The sequence below is a fragment of the Lineus longissimus genome, chromosome 9 (assembly GCF_910592395.1).
Source record: "Lineus longissimus chromosome 9, tnLinLong1.2, whole genome shotgun sequence".
Taxonomy (NCBI): domain Eukaryota; kingdom Metazoa; phylum Nemertea; class Pilidiophora; order Heteronemertea; family Lineidae; genus Lineus; species Lineus longissimus.
The window spans coordinates 7,959,592-7,981,921 of NC_088316.1; the positions used below are offsets into that span (position 1 = coordinate 7,959,592).

At 40.5% G+C, this 22,330-nt stretch overlaps 2 protein-coding genes across 4 annotated transcripts in view; one reads left to right on the plus strand and one right to left on the minus strand.

Annotated features, from left to right (window-relative positions):
- Positions 1 to 17,483, plus strand: part of LOC135494139 (uncharacterized) — a 231,908-nt gene extending 214,425 nt beyond the window's left edge. Inside the window, exon 10 of the mRNA XM_064781942.1 lies at positions 17,415 to 17,483. Coding sequence (XP_064638012.1) covers positions 17,415 to 17,417 — 3 coding nt within the window. The 3' untranslated portion in view covers positions 17,418 to 17,483. The remainder of the gene's footprint in view (positions 1 to 17,414) is intronic.
- The window catches only part of LOC135494137 (kelch-like protein 8), a 322,348-nt gene continuing 313,230 nt past the window's right edge, over positions 13,213 to 22,330 (minus strand). For all 3 annotated transcript variants that reach the window (XM_064781936.1, XM_064781935.1, XM_064781934.1), the window contains exon 8: positions 13,213 to 14,846. In XM_064781936.1, coding sequence (XP_064638006.1) covers positions 14,729 to 14,846 — 118 coding nt within the window. In that variant the 3' untranslated portion in view covers positions 13,213 to 14,728. The remainder of the gene's footprint in view (positions 14,847 to 22,330) is intronic.

Below are 22,330 nucleotides of genomic sequence, written 5' to 3' on the forward strand. Positions count from 1 at the left end.
GTGTTCTTTGTACTGTGGGTCGGCTCCAAACTTGGCTTTTATCTGCTTCAGACGATTCAGAACAGCATTCTTGTTGTTTGGCATAAGGGGATCAGTACCCTTGAACGGCAAGGGCATTTAATAGTGGGAGTCTGCTCGTTGGTGAATTCCTCCTTCGATCTTTCGCATAAACTCTGTATCCTCCACTAAGTAGGGTTGGCTCGATGCGGATCCAATGAAGTCTGACTCCAGGACGGCGATGACTTCCTTGACACCAGTTGTGAGGCAGATGGTTGTTTAACTTGGTTCTGTGGGATCATCGCGAAGAATGACATGATGGTTGTTCCCTATGTTGTCCTCGACGTCAGCTCGCTGACTGACAAGGCCTACGATGCCCCATCCTAAGTCGGTTCTCTGTGCGAACGGTTCCTGTCCTGCTCCACAGATTACGTCTCTGGGTGCTAAAGCTCTCGAACAGTTATACCCTATCAACAGTCCGACTTCACAATCGAGGAGAGGTTTCAGTTTGTCTGCCATACAGCGTAGGTGGCTCCACCTTTTGGCAACTCCTGGTGTGGGAATATGGTTTCGATTTGCTGGCATGATCGCCTGGAGTAAGCTGTGTGCAGCACGATCTCCTGATCACAATGTAAGCCTTTGACGGTCAGTCCATCTACTCGCTGAGTGTCTATGAGCTCGTACAGTACAACCTCTCTATTGCGGACACCCATGGGAATGGGCCCAGGTGTCCGCAATAGAGAGGTGTCCGCAAAAGAGGGACAAGATGGCGACCTAATAGTGACCGATGTTTTTTGAAGGTCCTCTCAGAATGGGATTTTCTTTGTATAAATGAAGAGATAATCACCCCTTTTCATGTAAGGATTGATGGATTAGTGACTGACCGTATGATACGAGTATCGAAAGACCAATTTGTATGTGATAGACCCTGTTTTCGGAGCTGAAACGATCTCTTCGTTTTGAGGTGAGAGTTCGGTGTGTAGATCGGTGTGCAGTGTGTATAGTGTACATAGAATTGTACTGTATAATACTCTCGTAGGACCCTTACCATGTCGAGACCTACAAAAGGGGCTTCTCAAGGGGAACCAATGGCGGACGTGCAGATGGCCCGTTCTGATGCTGAGCTCATGGACATGATGTCTAAGTGCATTGAGAAAATCATTCGGCCGCTGAAGCAGACCGTTGATGATGTAAACGATAAGCTGATAGTGGCATTGAAGGATAATAAGGAGCTTAAGGAACGTGTACGTAAAGCTGAGGAAGACGCGCTGTCGGTCGTAAAACGAGCGGTTACTCTAGAAGAGAAAGTCGACGAACTTCAGGCCTACGGCAGACGGAACTCACTCCGTTTTTCTAATGTACCTATCGAGGTTATTCCTAAAGTCAAACGGGGAGATAAGGAATTCTATGATACGGATACGTATATTATCGATTTCATCAATATGAATCTGCTTATCGAGCTTAACGTGATGGCAATCTCTCGCTCCCACATTGTGGGTGCCATTAACCAAGAGAAGCAAACATGTCAGATAATAGTCAATTTTGTACGATACAACACTAGGAGATTAGTATACCAAAGCAAGTCGCTTCTCAAAGGATCAAACGTGACTGTATTAATTTCCGAGGACTTAACCAAACTGAGGTACAGCATCCTAAAGGATCTAATCGGTCTCAGAAAGAAGAAGAAGATCTCGGCTGTCTGGACGATTGACGGCAGGGTGGTTTATAAAGTCAAGGAGGCAGGAGCTGTGTGCAACGTCTCGAATTACTCATCAGCCATAAAACATTTGTTCGCTTCTGGAGCCCCTTTGTTACACCTCAATGATGGCAGGGCACATGCAGGTCAATCTTTATTTACGTGTCGATCAGCTGATCGGGTCGATTAGAGACGTTCGGATTACATTCATCATTCTAACGCACTTAGAACTTTTAGCGTAATGAGGTGGTTTATAATTTTAATCTTCCCATTTGTGAGAGACTTTCTCAATTTGTTTAATTTTCTTCCCATTCATGGGCATCTCTGTAGAACAATACAGATTTTCTAAAGGAAACTTTGATGTGCGTGGATTTAACGTGGCTTGTGGATCCAATTCTATTGTGATAAATGTGGTTACTGGTCTTGGATTTTTGTTAAAATGTGTGTTGTTGTTCTATTCATCAATGTATCTTTGTGCACTTGCGTTGTTCTATTCATCAATGTATCTTTGTGCACTTGCGTTGTATCTGAGTGGTGATATTGAGCTGAATCCTGGTCCAATTGAGTCCTTACTTGATCTAATTATTTATCCTTTGAACATAAATAGTCTTCGGAATAAAATTGATCAACTGGAAGCTCAAGATCACCAACCAGATATAATCGCTTTGACTGAAACCAAGCTTGATGATTCCGTAGCGGTTGATGATATCTTGATTGAGGGTTATAGTAATACCATTCATCGTAAAGATCTTGTATTAGGTAGTGGTGGGATTTGTGTCTATTTTAAAGAGTTTATCAATTGTGAGAGATTAGTACATTTTGAAAATGACGAGCTTGAGGTGTTATGGTGTAAGATTGTTTATAAAAACTGGTTTTGTATTCTTGGTACAGTTTATCGTAACCCCGCCCTGCGGGTTGAGTACTGGGATAGACTGAACAATAAACATTAGTAATGTCGTAGACGTGTATGGTTCGAATAACATCATTATTGTAGGGGACCTAAATGAGGACTTGTTAAACCCTAATTTGAGACATCTGAAAAATACTATATCTATGTTCGCTCTGACCCAACTTGTTACAGAGCCAACTAGGGTAACTGCTAATTCGGAAACCTTGATCGATCCTTTTATATGCGGTAATGATATTGTTCAGTCTGTCTCAAGTTGTGTTGTTTTGCCCAAATTCTGTAGTGATCACTGCCCAGTGATAGCCACTGTCCAAACTAGAATGAAATATACAAAGCATCCGCGCCATGTCTGGCTGTTCAGGTCAGCTGACTGGGATCGTTATCGAGATGAACTCATGAGTGATAATCTCCATTTAGTGTTTGAACAGAATTTCTCTGTCAATTATATAACTGAACAATTATCGGAAGGTGTCCTTCGGGCAGCACGTATTGGCATCCCATCTAAGTCTGTTCAGATATCAAGTAAGGATAAAATTTGGATTACACCTGAAATTAAATATGCTATGAAAGTTCGAGATAGATTGTTTCGTAAAGCTAAAATGTCAAGAAGCCACGATGATTTTGCAAGATTCAAGCGTAAACGAAATGAAACATTTGATCTAATTAGAAGGGCTAAGCGTAATCATTATGATTCTGTTTTTGAGAGCATAAATAACGGTAACGTGTCTGATAGAGGGTGGTGGAAAATTGTAGGCTCTGTTATGTCAAACGGTCACAAAAAGTTGAAACACATACCAGCCCTAAGGGACACCAATGATGATTTAGTTTTTGATGATGAAGGTAAAGCGAATATCTTGAATAACTTCTTTGTATCTATTTCGACAGTTGATGATAATGATTTGCATCTTCCCGATCCCGATCCCAATGTGGTGAATTCACTTTCAGACTTTTTAATAACTGAAAAGGAAGTATTGGATCAAATATTCCATTTGGATACGAAAAAGGCCTATGGTCCTGATGGTATTTGCCCCTTATTCTTGGTGGAAGCAGCTAATATTTTGGCACCCATTTTGGCAAAGCTTTTTAGACTTTGCTTAAACAGAGGCATTTATCCGACGCAGTGGAAAAGGGCCAATGTCATCCCTATTTATAAAAAAGGTGATCCGAAGGATGCAAACAATTATAGACCTGTGTCATTGTTGTGTACGTTTAGTAAGATATTTGAAAAGATACTTTACAAGAACCTATACAATCATATTTATCAAGATATATCGATTTATCAATCCGGTTTCTTACCTCACCACTCCACCGTTACGCAACTTTTAGAATTAAATCATATTTTTCTTCAGGGTTTGGACTCGCACAATGAAGTACTCTGCACCTTTTTTGACATATCCAAGGCATTTGACAAAGTGTCACATAAAGCTCTTTTATATAAGATAAGGAAACTGGGGATAGCTGGAGATTTCTTGAACTTGATTTCAAATTATCTTAATAGTCGAGAGCAGCGTGTGGTCTTGGGAGGTGCAGCCTCAACTTGGAAAGCAGTAAAAGCGGGTGTTCCCCAAGGTTCGGTCCTTGGACCGCTCTTGTTTTTGGTATTTATAAATGATATGATGGACGACATTCTTGGCAACTTACGCCTGTTTGCGGAAGCGTTTTGCCAGAGAATACGTTCCAACCCTTACGAATAGAATGAAATGGACGCTAATCGGACGCCAGCTTCAAGTTGATGACGTTGTCCTGGTATCAGAAATTAACACACCAAGAGGAAAATGGCAGATCACCCAGATCTTCCCCGGCAACGATGGGATTGTCAGAAATCTTAAAGTGAAAACAAGGTCAGGTGAGTTCAAGCGCGCTGTCCAAAAATGCTGCTTATTATTAGAAAATTAAGACCTTGCCATATCAAATGGAGCATGGGTAGCGGGAGATAGGTTAAACCGAACTCGTTCATCATTTATGTGCCAGCATGTAGATTACCTCATTGCATATGGACCTTGTAAGATGCGCATTTGTGTGAAAAGCTATATCTCAACTCATCATTCATATAAATAGAGACTATAACCAATTCATTGATACATGTGGTAATTTGAGCATTTACAGACTTGATGCTGATTTGTAATCAAGTCCTTACTGTCTCAAATGTAACTGATTTCATATGTATTTGAATATATCTATTGTATTGTATATAAGTGTAATGTAATTTAAAGAGTAAGTATCAAAGAGTCGGATTTTTGTTGAATGTTATAGTCAAGACAAGCAATGTGAATATAATATGAATTTTTTGAAAAATGTATTACAGCTTTGGCTCCGGAGGGTTTGTTTTGAATACTTTGTACATTATTGGGGATTCTTTTTCCCGCCCATTTTTATTACGTCATTTCCTTTGATACGTCATCACGTCGCCGTCTTTGTTGTTATTTACGTAACGTATTTCTGACACCATAACTGGATAGCTACTAACAGCATCAAAGGACAAGGCCGAAGCACCTAGCAGACAGTACAAGAAGGTCTTCACCCAGTAGAATAAGAACAGTCCGAGGCTGAACAAATCAGAACACTAACCCACGATGAGAGACATCGAAGTCACCAATGAGGGGTTGAAGAAGCTTTTGTCCAACCTAAACCCAAAGAAAGCCATAGGACCCGATATGATCCCGACCATCATATTGAAAGAATTTGCAGATACACTCACACTCATCCTTCGAGGGATATTTCAACAGTCACTTAATACTGGGAAAGTACTCTTCGACTGGACCCAAGCCAACATTGCTGCAATATACAAGAAGGAAAACAAACAAGACCCGGCCAACGACAGGCCAGTTTCCCTTACCAGCGTCTGCTGTAAAGTCCAAGTAATGAACAATCTAGACAAATTCGAGATCCTAGTCGATTACTAACATGGATTCAGAAGAAAAAGAAGAACAGAGACCCAACCTGTCATAACCATTGACGATATAGCGAGAGGTCTAGACAAGCAAGGCCAGGTATCATTAACCATGATTTCTCTAAGGCATTTCACAGTCGTCTACTGCAGACTGCTGAAGGAGCTCTGCCACTACGGAGTGAGAGGGAATGCAAACCAGTGGATCAAGAAATGGTTAACAGAAAGGAAACAGAGAGTGGTAGTCTACGGGGAGTCATCGAACGACAAAGATGTCATCTCTGGGGTCCCTCAAGGAACTGTGTTAGGGCCCCTGATGTTTCTGCTGTGCATCAATGACATTGGCGCATGCACCGGAAGTTACACTCGCCTATTTGCTGACGACTGCCTTCTCTACAGAAACATCACCACGCCAGAAGATGCATCCAACCCAAAAGAAAGATCTGGAGAAACTCACCGACTGGGCTAGAAATTGGCAGATGAGTTTCAACCCATCAAAGTGCAAAGTGCTCAGAATAACAAAGAAAAGGAAGACCACCAACACCAAAAACACAATGCTAGACCACCAATTAGAACAGATTGATCAGGGAAGTACCTTGGAATTGAACTAGATAAAGAACTAACCTGGGGGCCACAAGTCAACAAACGTCGTTTTAATGTAACAGATAATGTAACAAGTATTCCAGATCCAGTTTTTATTGATTAATTAATGCAGAGTCCAACATCTAATTCTATGGATCTGGCAGCTAACATGGAGGTTACAATGGCTATGGTTGAACTCCCAGAACAAGGGATAAAGCTAGCATTAAATACAATTTCAGGGTTCCGATTCAGGGAACCAATGACCAAAACAGAACTCAATTCAACGAATTGAGTTGGCGAAAGATCTAAACATAAATGTTGTCATCAGAGTAATTCTTGGAAGTTACTAGCTTTGAACCCTTGCCCTAAACATAACTACAATTAAAATACATGCAACAGCGAGGCTAATAATATGATGCATCATCATGAACCTAGTACTTCTAGGAACTTGACCAGTTGAGACACCGCGCAAAGCCGGGTGTTTTGGATTGACTTCGAGGAACCAGCGGTGGCGTATTAGCAATGTCATCAATCAAAGTCAGATGTGTAAACACAAACAGGATTAGAGTAGGAACAAAGATCCGGCCTAGAATCAACACCATAGGAGTACATTTTGGGTTCAGCATGAACTTACTTTATTAGTTTAACTCTTTGCTATATTCTAAATGACCGAAAGTCCAAAACATTAATTATTGAATGGTTAATGATCGAATATCTTCGTATCAAAACTACCAAAAAGGTAACCAGAACTATAACTTTTCTCCGAAGAAACATTGGCAAGTGCTCAGAAACCAGTAAGGCAAGAGCCTACACAACAATGGTAAGGCAACACCTAGAGTATGCTAGCAGTGCCTGGGACCCCTATCTCCAAAAGCATATAAACAAACTGGAAAAAGTACAATCCAAGGAAGCAGGCTTCGTCACAGGCCAGTACCACCAAGAAGCCAGTGTCACCAAGATGAAGTCCTTGAATCTTGGATGGCAAACCCTGCAAAAGAGGCACTTTGTAGGAAGAATGTCGCTATTCTACAAGTGTGCACATGACCAAGTTGCGCTGCCAATTCCATCGGGCTTCCATCAACTGCAATGGTCCAGAATCCACCATCAATACGAATACAGCTTTCCAACTTCCAACACCGACGCATAAATAGAGTTTTTTCCCCCGACCATTAAGATGCTAGAATATACTGCCGGTCTGTATTCTACAACTGCAGACAGTAGTCAACTTCAAACTCCAACTAAATCAACAGCTGAAGGAAGGCTACCTATACCTCGTTCCACCAAGAGGGGGATACAATAAGAATACTGCTAGAGTGTGTGATCCTCGTCGCCAGATTGCACTCGTTAATTTTTCTCCGACCCAAAAGCTCTCGACCGTATTATATTTATTATATACCACACATATTCTCAGAAATACCAAGAAAATGGTGATTAAAAGGCAATGTTTGTAATTTTTTGGCCAAAAAATCTTTCATGATGTCTGTTCGGTTGCAGGTCATTTAGAACCCAAGATTTGTTTATTTTGTTACAGCCTGTATCCTGTTAGCCTTTGCGGACGCCAGTGAGACTTGTTTACAAACACGGTTTATTTTAGGCCTATGCATTTACTTACTTATGTAAGCGCATGGGTTCATTTCTGGCATAGTTTTCTATACTCAGCCATTCGTGTACATAGCTCTGTGGTGTGGAGACCAGAAGAACGTTTGCTCCTGTTTCTCCTTCTTGGACAATTTACTCCAAGGTTCGACGTTTTTGTGATTAATTCTTTCCAAGCCTAATGGAAAGAGTGTTTTTCTGACTGTGTGTCGGGCTGTGTGTCTCGAGGGATATTTCAAACTATGTATTGGCACAGACCTACATAGACTCGTGCACATGTGATACAGCTATTTTGTTTCGTCGTTTTAAAACAAGTCTCTGTGGCGGCCGCAAGGAGGAGCACTTTACGTTTACGTGTACGTGTACGTGTTGTCGTACTTCCTGTTAGAATCGATATATCTACTTCCTGTTGGATGTGTACTTCCTGTTTGTCATTCAAGGCCTTCGTAAACTGTGACTTCTCTTTAGACTTACACTCATCCTGTTCTTTTTCGTGACGTCATCTCTACATGTACATGACTGTGTTTCTACTGGCGGATGTGTCTTCAGTTACAGACGGATCGAACTTTTCCTAGCTTTCAATGGGATGTGGTGTTGACAATTATAATCTGTTCATGTTTACCTAACTTGTTCCTGTTATTGTAAATAAATTGTGTTTGTGTCAAAAACAGCTTCGAGGTTTTGTTCTTGGGGAAAATATCGGGTGTTTTATGTAGCTACAGTACAACGTCAAAGCGTCATGGTAGATGTAAGTTTTGAGGCTTCACGCCGATGTTCAACTTTTTTGCACATCTTTTTTTTAAAACATTAGTTTTAATGGGATTTTAAGTGGCAGGGACTTTATTTTAAAAGAAAAGCATCTCTTGCAGACTCTTCCCATGATTTTGGCAAAGTTTGTACTTACTTTTTGTGGCAAATGTTGATGTTTTTCATAGCATGACTGACAGATAAGTGCATTTAGGGTATATGATAAAATCGTCCAAGCTTGGGCAGCCCAACAATACCTGAGCTATGCCAGGCTGTGTACTAGATGAATACCATCGCGGACAATTTAAATACGTTCAGTTTATACGTTCAATTTTCAAGTTAAATTTTAGTTCAAGTTGTTAAATTTCGTTTTCATTGATGAGGGTCTGAAGGATTACCGCCACACACTGGGTCCCCTGGCAAACATGCTTGATAGCCCAAGCCAGTATAATGTAGAAGTAGAAGAAGTAGAAGGAGGAATAAGCAGCTTAGTTAACATTCTATTTATTGTTGATTTTGAGAGATAGGATTATAGTACAGTCCATACTGAAAGCAGTATAGGGCATAATAACGCCCTAATACCAACCAACGACCTCAGGATTACATCGCGGAAAAACACAAGCAGTGTAATTATGGCCAGCAATATTTGAAGTTCGATCCAGCCAAATTTGCGCGAGCACTTGGATTGATCACCTCATTAATTTCAAACCACCCTAACAAACAACATAAATGAAATGGCCAGGGCCATTGTGCTCACCTCATGTGGAGGAAAGATGGATAAATATCATGGTATTGTGTAATGTAGTGTTAGGTTTGATGTAGGTCCAAGCAATTACGATTTCCCCAAATTGGCCAATTTACAGTACATTCGACCTCTGTGACCTTGAAAAGTAGGTCAAATCAAAGAAGACCCGGGTGACACATTGAATGGTTGTTAGAATTAGATGTACCTATGATATAAAATTGGTGCCAATCGGGCAAGTAATTACTAAGAATAATGGCATTTTGAAGAATTTAGGATTTGGCCCCCTCCCTGGAGGCCAAACGGCAAATCAGATCGCACCAAACTTCAGTACCTGAGATCACCTGACCAAGGGGTACATGTGTACTTAATTTGTGATCAATAGTCATTGCAGTTAAGAAACGTGCCATAGTTACGGCCTGACGGCCAATTTACGCCATTTGACCTCTGTGACCTTGACAAGAAGGTCAAATTAAAAACCTGTGTGACATATACTGTATGGCGGTTAGATGTACCCATGAAATCAAATTTGTGGCAATCGGGCAAGAAGTTAAGGAATAATCACATTTTTAAGGTTTTTGGATTTTGTCCCCTGGTGGTCAAGTGGTGAATCATATTGGGCCAAACTTCGGTCCCTGAGATCACCTGACTAAGGGGTAAATGTGTACCAAATTTGGGATCAATAGTCATTGCAGTTTAGAAACGTGCCATCGTTACATCCTAACGGCCAATTTACACCATTTGACCTCTGTGACCTTAAAAAGTAGGTCAAATCAAAAACCCGTATGATATGTGATGTATCCTTGCTAGGAGTACCTACCATAAAAATTTTATAAAATTCAGACCACTATTAAACGAGCAATCAAACATTTTAACTTTGGACATTAAATTTGGCCCCCGGGTGGCCAAACTAAGAATTTTTCAAGATGCCCGCCTGGCACCCATATTGGCTATCACATTTGATAAAAAATCAAGGATTTAGTAGAGAGTACATAGATATACATCCAGATCAAATTTGGTTGCAATCCGATCATTAGTTTCGGACCTTGAAAAGGAGGTCAAATCAAAAACCCGGAGGATAAATGATGCACCTTTGCTAGAAGTACCTACCATATTTTTTTCAAAATTTCCCAACTACTATTAAGGGAGATATTGCATATTTTCACTTTTAACGTTTGGCCCCCTGGTGGCCAAACCATGAAACGAATCGAACCGAAACTTAGTCTCCAAGGTGTCATTACATAAGGGTACATGTGTACCAAGTTTCAACTCAATAGCTCTAACAGTTACGAAACGTGCCCTGCTAACGGACGACGGACGACGACGACGGACGACGACGACGGACGACGACGACGGACGACGGACGCCACGGTATGGGATAAGCTCACCTCTGCTAAGAGGCGAGCTAAAAAGTACCACCAAACAGTGAAACTTTGACCTTAAAAAGCAGTTGAAATAAACGTGTGATACATGTATGTGATGTACTGTAAACTGGGAAATGTTGGCGGGTGTTTTGATTTCGTATTTTTCACGATAAATAGTGATTATTAAATTAGAACGCTGCAAAAGGAGAAAGCTGCGAACCACTAATAGCACTGTACATGCAAGCGACAGCCCCTTCTATGTGGGCACCTTGGAAAGTGAGACACCATAGGAGGAGAAAAATATCACTGTATTGTATGCAGAAGATGGTCTGTAGAAACTGACACACTTCAACTACACTTTCCCTTACAGTCCTCACCAGAAGCAACGATAGCAGGAACATTGCATGCGAGTAGATTACGCTCTAAAAATACCTGAAATATCATTGAAAATGAAGATTTCTGGGATGCTCTGGGAGTGTCTGTCTTATTGAAAAATTGCTACTTATAACATGAACCAGTTATGTTCATACATTGGCGACTCTTTCTGAAAGAACACTGATCTTATACTGAAGAGTAATGGCTGTCAATAGTAAACAACCACGAACAGTTATCAGCGATTGCGAAAATTCATTGCCGCAAAAAGTCTACCTTTAAAAAATTTGCTAGAGAAAATTGCCATGAATATTCCCCGGTTTACAGTATCCTAAATGCATACACCAAGCATAAAAATGGCGTCGCACCAGCCAAAACGATTAGCTTCAATTTGGCCGAAAAACCCGTGTTTTTAAGATGGCCGCCTGGAGTCCAAAAAGTCAGTCGAATCACAAATATGAGAATTTGTCTTGGTATGTTGTATTTAGCTATCATCATGCCAAGTTTAAACCATATAGCTTCAGCGGTTACAAAATGTGCTCCCCTAACATATGGATGTGACACAATGAACAACGGACAACATAACATAATGGGTGATATGAATAAAGACTAGCAATTGCTTTTACTGAAAACCCCATGTACATTTACACTAGGCCTTTCTGTACAAAACTGAAGTAAAAGCATTTACTAGTCTTTATTCATATCACCCATTGTATAAACTCCCCACAGGTGAGCTAAAACAGGAGCTTTTACCAGGATTCCTGGCAAGTCGTGACATCAAAGACACACATCTAGTCTGTACCCTTTTGTTACAGCAGGTTTGTGCCAGTTCTCTACTGAGCAAAATTAATGGATTTTTGGAGTTTTTTTCTCAAGCCTGATGCTCCATAGCCAGAGGAGGTAAAGACAATGAATTGGTTGTAACTTATAACCAATTAACTAAACTTTAATTCCTAATAGTAATAGGAAAAGTATGCAAATTAGACCATATGACCTAATTAACATATTCATAGACCCAATTTCAAGTGATTTTTCCTAACAAAACTGAATTTATCATACACCCAAAATGCACTGATTCCGCAGCGCGCGATGAAACCTTCAAAAATTGTCACAAAAAGTGCATTGCGAACTTCTTCAAAATCATGGATAGTGTCCTCGAGAAATGTTTTTGCTTTGGAATTAAGTCTCCGCCAGTTAAAATCTCATTTAAAGTACCGTTTTAAACAAAACCTGTGCAAAAAAGTTTGAAAGAATTATGCACGAGCTAGGATGCAATCTGCGATGCAATAATCGTAACCCTTCACAACTTCATGTCATATTCATTGCTTTCTTGTGTTGCATCATTATGTTGGAATTCACCCAAACTTGGCTTTCGTCATAGGCGTGAAGTTGTGACGTCGTTACCGCAAACCTTACCTCTTCAATGACGCATTCATGTCATTAGAAATCGTTGGCCACATAATTACAATTATGTGACCCACCATGCAAAAAGGCCAGTAAGGAGCAAATTTTCAGTTTTGAGTTGCTGATACAATTGTGAAGGTGTGAATCAGTAGTTTCTATACACATAGGTTTCAATTCAATGCGGCCCTTATTATCATAACTTACTGGACAGACTCCTTTATGAATCTTTCCAATGAAAGACCCAAATGTACCTCGTTACTCAACCAAATCCGGTTGAATTTCATGCTGTTTTCATGACATAAATCAGAAAGAATTCAAGATGCTGTACGCAAAACACGGTAATTGGAGATTTCCTGTTTTGTATAGAGTGCTAAAAATAGCACTGCTTCTAGAACAAACTATTGTGCATGCATGAGTTTCGGGCGCTAAGTTTGAATAGTCTATTTTTTGAATAGTGCATTACCGAGCGGAGATAATAATAGAAAAAGAAAACAGTTGCTAAAAAACTAGAAACATGACTACATATTACACCAGTTTTCCCCAGTAAATCAACGGTATCCCTACCCTAGTTATTGTCTTGTGACACATCCAGGCTCATTCATAGGCCTTATAGGAGATAAATTACTACATACTATCCCCAAAACCCACCTCACACATGCTCAGTTTTACCCTTTTTCAATCAAGCAGAAGACATCTCAAAATAGGCAGAGCCCCTGAGGAAAGCTACCAAACGCTTTGTCATGACTTTGGCTTCAGTTCCATATTGTAAAAATTGTATTCAAAGACTGCAGCACCGTATATGTTAATGAAACGGCCAGGGCCGTTGTGCTCACATAATAATAATAATAATAATAATAATAATACTAATGAGACTTATATAGCGCTTAATCCAACTGGTTTCAGTCGCTCAAAGCGCTTCACATTATTACCCCTAGCTATTGGCATGTACATTCTTGGTTCAATCTCTACACTCTGGGAGTATTACAGGTCCGAGCTGCAGCTATACAGCGCTCAGGACTAACATTCATAGTTTGCCATCTCTGCCAGCTAGGTACCAATTTACTCCTGAGTGGAGAGAAGCAAGTAGGGTTAAGTGCCTTGCTCAAAGACACAAAGACGAAACAGCAGTGACCCTTCCGAGAATCGAACCCACGACCTCCTGATTATGAGCCCGGTGCTCTAACCACTGCGCCACTGATCTTCCCTGTAGACATGTAGACACCAGCCAACATACGCTATTTTGTGACCTTGAAAAGTAGGCTTAGGTGGGTTAAGGTTAGGCAGACACGGCAACAACTAGGGTATTGGGGCAAGGACATATTGTCCATGATCTTGACACAAGAGGAATCGGAATAACAACCAACACATACAGTAATTTAACCTTTTATCAAATTTTATTTAAATTTGGATACAAAAGTAAACGTAATTTGTCATTATCTAACAATGCGTCAAATCAAAAACCAATACTATATGTGATGCACTATCACCAGATGAACGCACGATAAAGGTTTTGTCAAACTAGCTAGCAGCGTTCAGTAGTTATGGCCAAAAGAAGGTTTTCACAAAGCGCCCCCTACATGCCAGAACAATAATCAAAAAGCACCGAATTTCGGTATACAAGTTACTGTTGCCCCAAGAGACCCACACACTAAAGTTTAATGTTTCTAGGTCCAGCGGTTAAGAAATGTGTCACCATTGTTTAACAGACGATGGACGACGACGACGACAGACGACACACTATCGCTATAGCTCCCCTGTCCTTAAGACAGGTGAGACAAATATTGAATGCTTTACTGCATCTACCGCTCTGCTGCCTACCAGTACGCTGCAGTGGGGTGTCGATCTACTAAAATCAACTGACTGCCGAGTTCCTTCAAATTTCTATACCTTAGACACTGGCTGCCAATTAAGTCCCGGATCGTGTTCAAGGTGCTGCTCCATTGTTTCAAGGTGCTTCGTGGACTAGCCCCTGGCTACTTAAGTCTCCCACTTGCAGATGCCACTCACCACACGAGGTCATCAGTATCCTCTGTCAAGTCGCTGCCAAAACGAACTAGGACCTCGTTTGGCGACAGGGTTTTCTCTGCCTGCGCTCCATCTCTTTGGAATCAACTCCCATCTCATATTCAGGATGCTTCAGATGTCCTTAAATTCAAATGTCAGTTAAAGACCTGGCTGTACGTGAGACACTTTGAGGGGGCAGCGCCTTGAGCACGATTTGTTCGGTGGAAAGGTGCCCCACACAAATTTTATAATGTAATGTCTCAAATATAGATCGACTTCATTTGACACTCAAAGGGTTAAATATCACACAGCTGTATTCACATATCAAGGGAGAAATTCTGCATATTCCTGTCGTCAGTGTTCACAGATATCGGCCATCTTCCTCTTGACTTGTGACCTCTCCTTCCACGTGAAAGAGACTCTCCTGGCATCATACACAAGTTTGAATGTTCTTCATGACAGTAATGCTCAGATTATGTACAGGACACATACACATAGCAACTCCTGCTCCAGCACGACATTTTCCAATGGATGCTACAACCTGCCAACTGTAAATCAGAATATAAAATGTGATCAGATTAAAAATTAGGTCACTGCATTGAGAAACAGAATAAGATGGATTGTGGTTCCAGGATCAAGATCAGGATATAGTTACGCAGTTCTCAATCCCCGTGATGTCATGATGCATGTTGGTCCTGCTAAGATGGGGGGGGGGGGGGATGTTGCTGGCGCACTGTTCAAATTCGAACACTTTTATTTCATCCCAGAAAGCATTCAAAATATACAATCTTGTTTTTGAGGTTTTCAAAAACTCACAAGAGGCCCAAAACTTGATGCACATGAAAAGTGTTAAACTGTTACGTTTACGCTTATCTTCGATCTATAATTTGGCCATGACTAATTTAAGATCAGAATGGCCTGTTTTAAACCAAAATGTATGCCTTCCAAACTTTCCTTTACATTTACCGACTGTGCGCAAAAGTCAAAACATGAAGAAAAACTGTGTCCCGTAACAGTAAATGGTATCCTACGAAAGTCCCAAAATGAAATGGCCAGGAGCCTATAACAGTGGCCAATAACAGGAATATGGTTACTGTTATGGTTACAGAGATTTAAGCGTCGTTCGTAGTAATGATGTTTGAAATGGTCCAGGGACCACGTGCTCACTTCGGGTAATGTTAATGCATGTCATTTGCAGTGGATATGGGGAGAACATTTGTGGTCCTTGATGTCAATTTTGCAATCTCAGGGGAAGTGGTGTGGTAGTGCAGTTTTCTTTTCTGAGGAAGTTTATATCAATATGCCATAACCAAACAGCTAAAAATGGTTTCCAAGATGGCCGCTTGCCAAATTTCTAACAAAGGTCCCAAGGGCCTGGCGCTCAACTGAACTGGTGAACAGGAGGGAGGGCTAGTATGTTGATGCAGTCAAATGTTTGGGATGGTGTTAGTTGCACTGAAGAAAATACAACAACAAAGAGTTGGTAAACAAAATAAACTTTATTCTTCAAGATTGACTGCCCAGCAGGTGATTGGAATTTACTTAAAAAGGTTGATTGAAATTAAGAAAATCACATGGGAATCAGATATATTCATGAATATATTGTAAAAGTAAAAAAAATACACGGGAATCCCTGAAAAAGATGGTGCTATGGAATAGAATAGATACAAGGCGAGTCAATAAAAAGGTAATCCGAGATTAAATTTGCCATATTTAGGAAGAAGGTTTTGGTTTAAATTATGGTTGCTTGTGAAAGTAGTAGCTGGTTAGTTTTGGATAACCTTTTTTATGAGTTGCCTTATATAAAACACAGACACGTAAAAAGCATGATATTTTGATACGTACAAATGAATGTTTACAATTACAGGCAGTGTGAACATAAATAGTAAGGTTTCTGCCTTGTTTTGATAAATAACTGAACGTTATTGGTAACAATACACGTTTCCGTCATCATGGTGCTCCAAGTGCGATTGATTATTTTTTAGCGTCAGAACACTTATTATTGTTTCACGTTAGATCAACAATCGTAAACATCAGGAAAGCCAGGGCTGTTCCTCCAGAAACTTCAAAACCTGAAGTATGTTTGGAGAGAAAAGGACTCAACTAATTACTCAAGTGCAGTTTCATCTCTTATGATGCAGCCAATGATTAATGGAACTTAAAAAACTAGGAACTGAACTAAGAAAGGACCCATATAATCCAGTGTTGTTATCCAATTACAGATTCAAAAGGAAAACATACAAACGTATGATAAAAAGACAGAAAACAGCATCCTTAGTAAAACCCGAACTAACCCAATCTCTCAGGGTTAAACTCAACTAATCTCCTACAATTATGTGATTCTTTTCTTGTACAAAACAAATCAATAATAAATTCACGAAGTACTTACTCGGCACAAACAAGGTCTCCAGCAACCATGCCACAAAGATGCCTACGAGCTTCTGATCGATTGTATCTGCAATGCAGCTAAATATACATTTTTGTAACAACTTGTTGATCATTGAATGAGATCGAAGAAATTTGATCAATGCTCAAGACAAATTATTCCATTTCATCAGAAGTGCTCCTGTTACTGAAAGTGAAGCCTTCAGCTTTAAGTAATGGAAGAAAGGTGTCTTGATAGGCAGTCAGCTTATACATTTCGCTGTCTGAGAGGATGTCAATTTTCACTTTAATGCTGTTAACAGCAGCAGAGCTGCGTTGCCTCATTTGACATTTGGAACACTTGAATGAAGGCAGTAACAAATCATCGTTGTTCAGCGTTATCTTACAATTTTTGCAGATTTTCCAACTCACAATACTGATCTGCTCTATGGTACAATTTTCAATAGTAGTGGCGGTCGGCTTGGGAGATTGGGAAGCAACATCGAATGAGGCTGTTGATGAAGTGACAGTGGTAGCCGGTGTCGTTGTCAGGGTCCTTATGGAGTAGCCTCTTGTTTTGACATGTGTAAAAGTGCACACATCATCTTGTTTAACCTTGCCGACAAGGTCTCCCCATAGGGCAAGTTTAATTGTGCCGGAGTCGTCGCCGATCAGAATTTCTTGCAGTTGTACGGCACACTGGTACAGTTCTTTCAGTTCAATATCATTTGAGACTGAAATGATTTTTGCAGTGACATTTATCTGGAACAGAGGGGAAAATCAGATTGAGAACTAGTCAGTGAAGTATTGATGTGTAATGGACGAATGGTACAAAGGACATCACCATAGTATATGAGGTAGGTACAGGACAAAGAAGCAGTTGATAGCAGCATGTAGGTTTCTTTAAAGGAGATATGTGTTACGCAGGCGATCAAATTAGGCGATAGGACGGTTGTGAGTTGCTGAAGTGGGGTATCATTGACATTAACTCACCTTCTGGACTTCAAACAAATCTTTTACACCTAGTACTGTGACTAGTTTGGGTTCATCTTCTTTGGAGGTTGGCGGTTTTTTGGGTTTGTAGGACAAGGGCTTGGTGTTGAGTTCAACAGTTGAGTTCGATGTCAACATCCAAGATGGATTTGTCTGCTCTCTCCTACTTTGCATTAATGCAACCTCATTCAGTTGGAGTGGAGTTCTGTAATTTCATGAGATTGCATAATATAACATGTATAAAAGGATAGTCTCACCAAGCATTAGAAGTTGGTTTGTGCCAATTGTAGCCATAGTTAAGAGTTTGTATAGTTGAAATATGTTAAGAATAAGATACTTTGAGGAGGTAAAGTGTGACAATCGGAGTGCTAGGAGTTTTACTGGGTGTTTAAATCTGTCCATTGGTAACAATTATTGCTTCATGAAGTATTTTAACAGTGGAAAAGTTATGCATTTACATACCAGTACTATAGTTTTAAATAATTTCAGATCAGGGCTCAGTTGCATTAAAGAGTAGGGGGAATGTAAATGTGTATTCTGAAATGAAAGGAGGAAAATGTAGCATTATTTGATATGATGGATTGCCAATATTGCAAGACAGGCTTGTAATATTTGTTTTTTTTGTGATTGATGAAAGGGATCATAAAATAATTACATGATTTTTGCACTACTGGGTAATCCTGTGTCAGTCAAGTGTTGTTTCAAGATTCCTCTGCAATCAATGTCTGAAATGCTGCAAAAGTCTTGCACCAATAATCCTGTAATCCGTTTGAATCCTAGCACATGTTTCGTATTGATGTCCATGAGTCATAAGAATGAAATGATATTGTTTTCGTAGTAGATCCTTTTGAAATCTGATATTGCCAGGTTATGAATTGATGTCCAATAGCCTTGTATCCATAAAAATTAAATGTCCAAGTGTTTAAATGAATTTTGTCATATTTTATCCCCCCCTCGTCTCTTTTATTGCCCACATTGTTAAAGTTGCAGCTCCAGTAGTAATCTTGTTTTAGCTGCAGGCGGTGGAAATCTCTGGTACTGGATAATTTTGCATTTGTAATGTTTATCATGCAAGGTTGGATTTTGGATATGGTACATATTGAAATGGACTTTCTACAATTAGTGGATGGAGGATAAGGAGTATTGTTTCAATGATTTCATTTTGTTCCACCTTTTTCTTTCCCGGTTCTCCTAACATATTATGGATCTGTTATAGTATTTATACATTTGTAGGTTATTGATAGAGGCCCAATATTTAGGTTGTGAGAATTACAAAGACGGCTTGGATTCGCAGTGACTGAGATTGAGAAGGTGACTAATATTTGTCACCAACTTGACAGTTGACCGAGTTTAGAAGTCAGAATGCACTTTTTTTATCACCAGCCAATTAAATTGTTTGTCTAAGTCACATTCCTGGCTATGGTGTTGTACAGGACATGTTTCTGAGAGTCCATTATAATAATAATAATAATACAAGTCTTATATAGCACAGTATCCAACCATTAACTGGCCGCTCAAAGCGCTTGATAGGCCTCTTTAAAAAGCAAATGTTTGAGTTGTCCCTTGAAAGATAACAGAGAGCTGCAGTTCCTAACAGTTGAAGGAAGTTTGTTCCACAGCTGAGGGGCTCCAATTGAAAATGCTCTACCACCGACTGACATGACATTGGTCTTTGGCATAGACAGAAGAACGGCCGATGAAGAGCGCAGAGTTCGAGAAACGGTATGAACGGAGAGAAGTTCTGAAAGGTATTGGGGAGCAAGTTGGTGAAGACACTTGTAAGTAAGAAGGAGAACCTTGTACTTGATGCGCTGTTGCACAGGAAGCCAATGTAGAGACCTGAGTACTGGGGAAATGGAAGATCGTTTCTTGGTCTTGGTAATTAGGCGAGCGGCAGAATTTTGTACCTTCTGTAGGGGTATAATTGTTGAATTGGGACAACCAAGGAAAAGGGAATTACAGAAATCCAGGCAAGATATCACAAGAGCCTGGACATATAACCTGGTGGTATTTGGAGTTAGATATTTTCTGATTTTCCCGATGTTACGAATGTGAAAATTGGTGGCCCTTACACAGGTGTTAATGTGTTCTTTGAAATTGAAATCACGGTCCAAGATCACACCCAAGTCTCTTGCAGAAACAGAAGAATATACATTTGCATCAATGATACGGATGGCGGGGAGATTAATAGTGCTGCTGAACCTGCGGGAACAGATTAGCAGAATCTCGGTCTTGTCGCCATTACAGCTAAGAAAGTTGCCAACCAACCAGAGATTTAAATCGTGGACAGCATTAGAGATCTTGGAGCAGGTGGTACTAATCTCAGTTATAGTGAAGGCCACATACAATTGACTGTCATCAGCATATAAGTGGTACATAATGGCATGCTTACGGATGATTCCACCAACTGGGGTAGTGTAGACAGTAAAAAGTACTGGTCCCAGTATAGAACCCTGGGGAACACCGAACTTGATAGGACTAGGTCTTGACAATTTGCCGTCAATGCATACCTCTTGTGATCTTCTATCAAGATAAGACGAAACCCATGCCAGTGCATTTTTAGGGCAACAAATAAGTTATCGGCCTGACCTAAATGGCTCAAGTTGAGCAAGGCAAATGTGAAACAAAGCCGCCGTCTGTACAGCTACAGTACCCTGCCCTGTGGACAGGAGTGATCATGACCCATCCCAATTTAGTCCACCTTATCCCCATCCTCCCCCTCCACCTTCCTCTTCTGAACTACAATGTATTTGTTTCTGATTATTATATTAGTATACACTATTTGGATGAGCTATTAGTATTATTTTATGGTCTGTCCATGTTGATTCTATTGTTGATGTTATAAGATTGGTTCGAGTGTAAAAGACCATGTCAATTTGTGAATCATATTCAGTTGTAACTTCGTTGATAAATTGTTCACATCCCAAAATATTAGAAACCCTTTGCAAATTCGTTTTTGCCATTTGAAATGTCGAAGTTGAAATCACCAACCACAAGTAGAGGTTTCGTAAGGTTTATTTCTGATGCAATTGTTTGAAGCTTTGCACACAATTCTGTAAATGAACATGAAGGCTCCTTGTACAGACAAATGATTTGGAGGAAGAGCATGGATTTTGACAGAGAAATGCAGGAGGCTTCAAAGTTAGCAGTTGATACATGTTGAACAGTGCAGAACTCGGCAAGAGATGACAATACATACATAGGTAAACCATGTGGTGGTCTCCTTGCAGTACTAAGACTAGTGTTTGTGCTATTAAGTTGATCATTTCTGAATAGTTTATAATTTGGGATGTCAAAGGTATCATTGCTGTCAGTGGGAATGAGACGCGATTCTGCTATAAGAAGTATGTCTCCACTCATCATATGGTAATCAGCAAGTATATCATTCAAATGAAGATTCAAAGGCCTTGTATTGTGAAAGATAACTTTCAGATAGTGTTCTCCAAGTGATGATGGAAGAGTATAATTCAGTTTTATACACGATTTGGATCAGTAACAATTTTGTCTTCTTGCAAATTCAAAATGTACAAACCACTTATACTAGTGACTCTACTTAATGCAACATAATGGACATGGTTTATTTTTTTCTAAGTTAAGTCATGTCGACAACTACTTTTGATAGAGAGTATCCTTTTGCTGTTTTTGATCTTAATGGAAATTGAGTTCTAGTAACAGGTGTGTAACTTTTTCCACGATAAAATGTGCGCTTCACAGCAAAAATTGAAGTCCATTCTTTAGGAGTATCAGTTGAGAAAATTTCCATTTCCTGTGGAAATGTCATTTTATTAGTTCATACCTACCCAGGTCAGACTTTTGCATGTGTACTCCATTCAGACACACCCGAGGAAGAAATAATCTATTTATAATAGAAATCTCTTAGCTAGTTCGCTTAGCTACACCTAGGCGGCGCCCCTATACAGCCTCTGCCTCATGTGAGCCGCCATCACTAGTACTTATTACTCGAGCGCACCGAGTAAGTCCCGTTGCTGTGGGGACAGGCAGGGCGGGTAGTCTGACCTGGGTAGGTATGAACTAATAAAATGACATTTCCACAGGAAATGGAAATTTTATGTCGTTCATACTCTACCCAGGTCAGACTTTTGCATCGAATACCAACAACCAAAGGAAGGAGGGTAAACGGTGACTTACCATGTAGTGAAGTGATCTGTCTCCAAGCTGCGCAGCAGAACCCAACGGGTGAGACCAGGGGACACAGAGAAAGAATGCTTGGGGGAGACCCGGGCTAAAGGTCAACAGGCCCTTTGACAACAAAGGGAAGCATAACTGGGAAAACCCATCCCTCAAAAGTCCTAGGCGGCTGAACCCTAGGACACCTGGACGGGGCGAACGCGCAGGCCCGAAGACCCGGCGACAGTCTATAGAACAACCCCCCCCCCCCCCGCTTAAAAAAGGAGGGAGGACAAGACAGCCAGCAGGAGAGAAAATTGACGAGTGGTCTAGGCAGGGAAACACCTAGACCACGCGCTGAGCGGTGACAATTGGACCAAGAGACAGCATACCGTCTGTTAACCTGGAACAATCGCGCATATAATACTGGGAGAATGTAGAGTGAGAACTCCACGTAGCCGCATCTAAAACCTCGTTCAGCGCCACTCCCTTATACTCGGCCCACGAAGTAGAAATGGCCCGAATCTCGTGGGCCGTAATGGCGCCT